The sequence below is a fragment of the Pteropus vampyrus genome, unplaced genomic scaffold (assembly GCF_000151845.1).
Source record: "Pteropus vampyrus isolate Shadow unplaced genomic scaffold, Pvam_2.0 Scaffold123, whole genome shotgun sequence".
Lineage (NCBI taxonomy): Eukaryota > Metazoa > Chordata > Mammalia > Chiroptera > Pteropodidae > Pteropus > Pteropus vampyrus.
The window spans coordinates 1,982,918-1,989,174 of NW_011888904.1; the positions used below are offsets into that span (position 1 = coordinate 1,982,918).

At 41.6% G+C, this 6,257-nt stretch overlaps 1 protein-coding gene across 1 annotated transcript in view; it reads left to right on the top strand.

Annotated features, from left to right (window-relative positions):
• Positions 1-6,257, top strand: part of LOC105296279 (stimulated by retinoic acid gene 6 protein-like) — a 40,213-nt gene that overhangs the window by 29,833 nt on the left and 4,123 nt on the right. The window contains exons 11-15 of the mRNA XM_011366301.2: positions 2,343-2,496; positions 2,884-2,959; positions 5,141-5,222; positions 5,558-5,606; positions 6,061-6,178. Of these exons, the coding sequence (XP_011364603.2) occupies positions 2,343-2,496; positions 2,884-2,959; positions 5,141-5,222; positions 5,558-5,606; positions 6,061-6,178 (479 nt within the window). The remainder of the gene's footprint in view (positions 1-2,342; positions 2,497-2,883; positions 2,960-5,140; positions 5,223-5,557; positions 5,607-6,060; positions 6,179-6,257) is intronic.

Below are 6,257 nucleotides of genomic sequence, written 5' to 3' on the forward strand. Positions count from 1 at the left end.
ATTCAGAATACTGACAGCACCAAATGCTGGTGAGGATGTGGAGCAATAGTAACTCTCATTCATTGCTGGTAGAAATACAAAATGGTATAGCCACTTTGGAAGACAGTTTTGGGCCCGAACAAAAGTAAACATGCTCTTACCATGTGATCCAGCAATCATCCTTCTTGGTATTTACCCAAATGCATTGAAAATGTATGTCCACACAGAAACTTGCACATAGATGTTTATAGCACTTTTATGCATAATTGCCAAAATGTGAAAGTGAACAAGAGTCCTTTAGTAATTGAATGGATAAATAATCTGTGGTATATCAGGACAATGGAATGCAATTCAGTGTTAAAAAGAAATGAACTATCAAGCCACGAAAATACATGAAGGAAACTTAAACGTATATTACTAAGTGAAGATGCAAATCTGAAAAGGTGACATACTATATGATTCCACCTGTATGACATTTTGAAAAAGGCTAACATTATGGAGGCAGTAAAAGATCAGTGGTTGCCAGGGGTTAAGAGAAAGGGAGGGTTGAATAAGTGGAGCATAGAAGATTTTGGGGGCAGTAAAAATACTTTTTGTGATGGTAGATACATGTCATTAGACATTTGTCCAAATCCATAGAATGTACAATACCAAGAAAGGACCCTGATGTAAACCATGGACTTTGGGTGATAATGGCATTTCAGTGTTGGTGCATTACTCGTAACACATGTACCACTCTGGTGGGGGACAGCGATAATGAGGGATGCTATGCAAGTAAAAAAAAATTACACACTAAATCATACTGATAATGGTTAAGCCTGCACATGGTATAATTTATTATTGAAAAATTGATGGGAGAAAAATATATTTGAAAACATTTTAATATGCAAAATTTGACCCAGGGATGTTGACTTGGTAGAAATGATGATACCTACAGGGAACTTACAGCAGCAGAATCTATGGTCAGCAAATTATGTTGTGAGCAAAAATCCGGTCACTTAAATATAAAATAATTGATCTTGGCAAATAATTTCAGTGAATTAAAAATAAAAGTGGATAAACTTACTATATTTCAAAAAAAGGATCAAAACTTAAAATGTCTGTTTTCATTTTGCTCTAAATTTCTTTCTCAACAACAAAAAGAATTCAATGGCATAATCAGACTTCACTATACATTTTATTAAGCACAAAATCAAAACATGTGGTCAAAGTTATCTGAGGTAAAATGTCTGGGTCAAAATGGGGGGATAAAAATGGCAAGGCCAAATTGTCTTTGGCTCATTTTAAATGTACTCAGATACCTATGTAAATTAATCCTGTGACTAAGTTTTAAGCAAATGTATTAGTTAAGTTAGGCTGAAGTACCACGTAAACCCCTATATTTCCGTGACTTAACACTAAGTCAAAGGCCCGCATGGAAGTAGCACACATTCCTTCTGCTCATCTTCCATTGGCAAGAACCTTGTCATGTGGCCACATTTAACTCAAGGGAGGCTGGGAAATGTAATGCAGCTTTGTGCCAAAAGAAGCAGAGAATGGATTTTAATGGACAGCTAGAGTTCTCTGCAACAGCGAATAATTCACTTGGAGTTATTTGTTTTCTGAGTCTTTGTTGGTTATTTACTGTATGCTAAGCACTATGCTAAGACTTGGAATAGAAGAGAGTTGATGTGAGAGAGTCTTGGCCTGGGAGAAGCCATATTCTAAAAGAAGGAGATTAGATATGGTATGGAGTACCTGCCATCTAAAGAGAGAAAGAGGAAAAGTGAAAGCATCTGGAAGTGAACTATTAGTGAATTATTCTAGATTAGAAGCTGCCTGAAAGCGATAGCAGTCGAGCTTCACGTTCATAGAGAAACAAAATTCAGTTGGTGAAATAAAATAGCGTCAGGAACTCTGGAAGCAATGGCATGATGGGGGGGCATGATGGCATCATGACAGGATGATAGGAGTGAGCGAGCATGACATGCGTACAGGCAACAGTACCTTCTCCAATTTGATTATCACCAAGATGCAAAAAGGCGAGCAGGAGAGAGAGGGCTGGAATCATTTCCAAGGTTACCCCTCATCCAAAGTTAGGCATTCATTTCACTCCGATATGATTAACGTTTGAAGATGTTCTTTGAGTCCTTGTGGGGCCTTGTCTTCTATACTGTAGTGTGAAGAATAGAGTTTGGGGTGACTCCTGTCTCCAAAGAAGTCACAATCCCACTCATCTCGATATAGCGTGTCCAGAGAGCCTTATTTCAGATGAGTTTTGAAATTCAAAGACTTTTGAATTAAAAATCAAAGAGAACCATATGTTGTTCAAATACTAAGGTGAACTCAGGTGAGACCTTGGATCATTTTCTCTGTGTCTCCAGTTCATCATCATTGAGTTCTGCATATTCATGTATGTGAGAGATGAGCTGAATGTGTTTGAGGGTGAGTTGGAGAGCTACATCACCTCCAAGAACCAGACGGGGACCCTGGCCCCAGTCATCCTGCAGGTGAAAGAGCTGATGAATGTCACCAAAGGTAAAACCATCCTTGCACATGGTCACTGTTTAACGGAGTGAGTCACCCCTCAAAAAGTGGCAATTAGAAATTCAACTATTAATGATGTTTTACAAGGACAGGTGCTACCTATGATGTACATACTCTGTAATTTTTCTCTTTCTGTTACTCATGGGATTGAAAATATTAATACCAAAGGAGTGGATTGTGCAGGAAACAAAGTATATCAAGGCTGTGTGGCTAAAATGAAAAAGAAATATAAGCAAAAATTTAGTTATACGAGAAACATATTAAAGGAAGTATAGTTTTTGCCCAGACCTTCCTGATCTGAGGTGGGTTTCTGCATTTTGAAAAATACTGTTTCTGGTTCATCTTCTGAGGCTTCTCCTATCACCATTTCTGTTTCAGGAGTCTGGGTGGTGACCATTTTTCCTGCCTCCCTCACGTGTATAAGCTATCTATTCCACATTTTGGCTTGTTACAGGTAAGAGAGCACTGGGAGTCATTTGTGTGTCTTCAGCCAGGAAAGTGTCTGACAGAATTTTCTAAGAAGTCCCAAGCAGTGCCAGCAGTGCCCAAACTGGAACCAGGAGTGTGTACAAGGTCCAGGGACAACCACATCTATTGTTAATAAGGAAAAAGAAAAAAAAAAGCTGCTGATTTGAGCTTCTACTGCAATCTAGAAATTGTGTTAGAATCTTTTGATTTTCACTACAACTTTGAGGGGTACTTTCATCTTCATGTTTATAGCTGAGAAAGCTGAGATTCAGCAAAATCTCTTGCTTAAGCAATTAGCAGCCGATCACGTCTTCTGACCCCAGAGACCTTGTCATTTCTTGTATATTCCGGCACCTATTAGGTGTCAGACCTGCCTCACTCTCCAGGACTCATCACACTGGGCTCCTAGCAGATAATGTGGCTCAAGGGGACATCCAAGGAGATTGGGTCAAGGGGGCTAGGTGCCTCAGTCTCAAGAACAGGAGGTGGAGCTGGCCTTCAATACATAGCAAGCATTTGTATGTAGACAGTAGTTGAATTTTAGGTATCTACTGCTTTCTTTTCTCTCTCTGCCTTTGTGTCTCTCTCTCTCTCTCTCTCTCTCTGTCTCTCTCTCTCTCTCTGTCTCTCTGTCTCTCTGTCTCTCTGTCTCTCTCTTTCTCTTTTTTTGTCTCAGTCTCTAATTCACTTTTCCATTGGCTCACAGGAAGCCCAAGACCAATTCTCACCCCTTCAGAGCATCCTGCCTTTACATCCTTCTCATCTGGCTACCCAAAGGGTAGATCTCTTGCTGTCGGCATCTAAGAGAAGACTCTCCTGGCATGAAGGGGCCCAAGCTCCTGATCCTCACCCTACTTTGCTCCCTCTGTTCACTTTCTTCTCCCTGGATCTCATGGGTGGACTGGACACTGCTACTGTCCTGTGTCCTATCTGATACAGGGAGATATCTGCTCACTCCTTTTTTCGTTAGGCTGGGAGATTTTCACTGAGACATTTGACCACAACCAGGGACAATTGCTGTGCAGAGTGGGCTGCATGGACATGGGTGGAGGGCAGCTGAGGGCACAGGGTAGAGAAGGCACCTGCTATGAGGAGGCCTCATTTCTGTCCAGACTGGCCCTTCCCTCCCACACTGCAAACTAGGAAGCACTAGCACTGTGCCAGTATTTTTATTTTTCTTAGCATTGTTCAAACGTACATACAAACTCTTTTAAAAAAAAAGTTACAAAAATGCTTAGCATAAAGGAAGTCTTCCATTCAAACCCTATTTTGTTGCCCCAGAGTTAACACTGATATCCACTTTCTGAGCATCCTTCCAGAAAATTTCTATGCCACTATATCTGTGTGTGTTTGTATTCCTGGTAGCACACTTTACTCCAGTGCCATCAAACAGAAATACAGTGAAAGCCACAGATGCGATTTTGAATTTTCTAGTAGACAATATTTAAAAAGAAGAGAAATAAAAACAATTTAATGATATATTTTATTTAACTCAACATAACACAATTACCATCATTTCAACATATAATAAATATACAAACTATTAGCGAGATATTTACATTCTTTACTTCATACTAAGTCTTCCCAATTCGGTGGTCATGAAATTGCAAAACATCCTGGAAAATGCTGGAGATGGAATGTTAAGAAAAAAGCAGGGCCCAGATGTGAATTTGGACTGTGACCATAGCTACACCAACCTAATCTTTATGCAAAAGTCTAGGCCTAGACTAACACATGGGAAAAATATTCAGTGATTTCTTGGGATGCTGGGATTGTGGGCGGTCATGGCCCCTTTATCATTCCCCTTTATGTTGTTATAAGCCGGGGCTATCATTAAAAATGTTTTTCTGTTTTTATCTAAGTTATTATTACATAAGTAATTCATGTTCATTGTAGAAAAAATAAGAAAATAGAGCAAAATGAAGAAAATAAAAGCCACGCGTACAGTCTCAATGATCACATTTATTCACCATTAAGACTAGATAACTATATATTATTTTTACAAAATATGTTAAATTTAAGATCTTTAAGGCTAATCAGAACCATCCCATGAGCTGTGGACAACATGGGAAGCTGAGCTCCGTCCTCAGGCCTTTAAACCTGTTCAACTCTAAGTGCATGAGGAGCTTTCGTTATGAACATTACTAAGTTTCCGCCTTTTCTCTAGAAAGCACATGAAGAGATTGTGGGCAGGAAATAAACACTTTCTCCCTCTGAAGTTCCATAATCCTTCCTCGTCGGAGAGTGTGGTAAGTCTGTAGAGGCCTCTTTCTGCTGCGAGACTAAATGATTTATCAAAACCTGCTCCCCTGCACCTCAGACGGGGCAGCATGCTGGGGGAGAAGGACCCTCAGACTGGGAATCCAGAGACCTCAATCCTAGTACACTCTGCTGCTGGGTGACTCAAGACAGTCATTCTCTCCACGCGGCCATCAGTTGGTTTCTTCTGTAAAATGAGGACAGTCACAACTCTTGCCTCAGTGGGTCAGTGGGTGAATCTCAGATGAGACAGGAATGCTGGACACATGTTAGAGGTGATCAAGGTTTTCTCCCCTCTGAGACCCCTTTACTTTTTAAATTTTAGGTGGCCATTGCAAGGTACTCTGGCTGGCAAATAGCCTACATTCTGTGGGGTAAGTGCCATCATGTGACCCATTCAATTCAACACCCGTGTCCTGGGCACCTGTGGAATCCTCGTGCGGGTAGGGAGGAGAGGCAAGGCAGAGACAGCCCTAGCTCCTGCCCTGAGGGACCTTGAGAAAGGAGGAGAATCACATACCCATATAGGTCATTATCATCATCTATCCTGAGCCCACAGGGCAGTGGTGACCCAGAGGAGAAAGTAACTGTCCACACCTGGGGCAGGCATGAATACAGTCTTGTGGAGTTGACATTTGAACTGCACCTGGCAGAGTGAGCAGACAGTCAACAGGAAGAAAAGGAAAGGCATGCCAAACAGAAGAAACAGCATTAGCAAAGGTGACAGGACCTCTGGTAGGAGGAAGATAGAGTGGAGACTGCTGGCAGGAACAAGTGTGACTGGACCACAAAGGGCCTTGAGTGACAACCAGCTCCTTTGGCCCATAGGCTACCTCATCATCCACGTGGTACAGACCCTGTGTGGCGTGGCGATCATGTACAGCCTGGTGTTGCCCATCATCCACAACCGGAGCCTGGAGATGCTACAAGGACTGGGCGTCGGAATGTAAGTGCTACGTGGGCTTTCTGTCATTGCCCAGGGCCTGGGAGCTGGTGGGCCCTTATAGCTGCTGTTCTAAATGCCC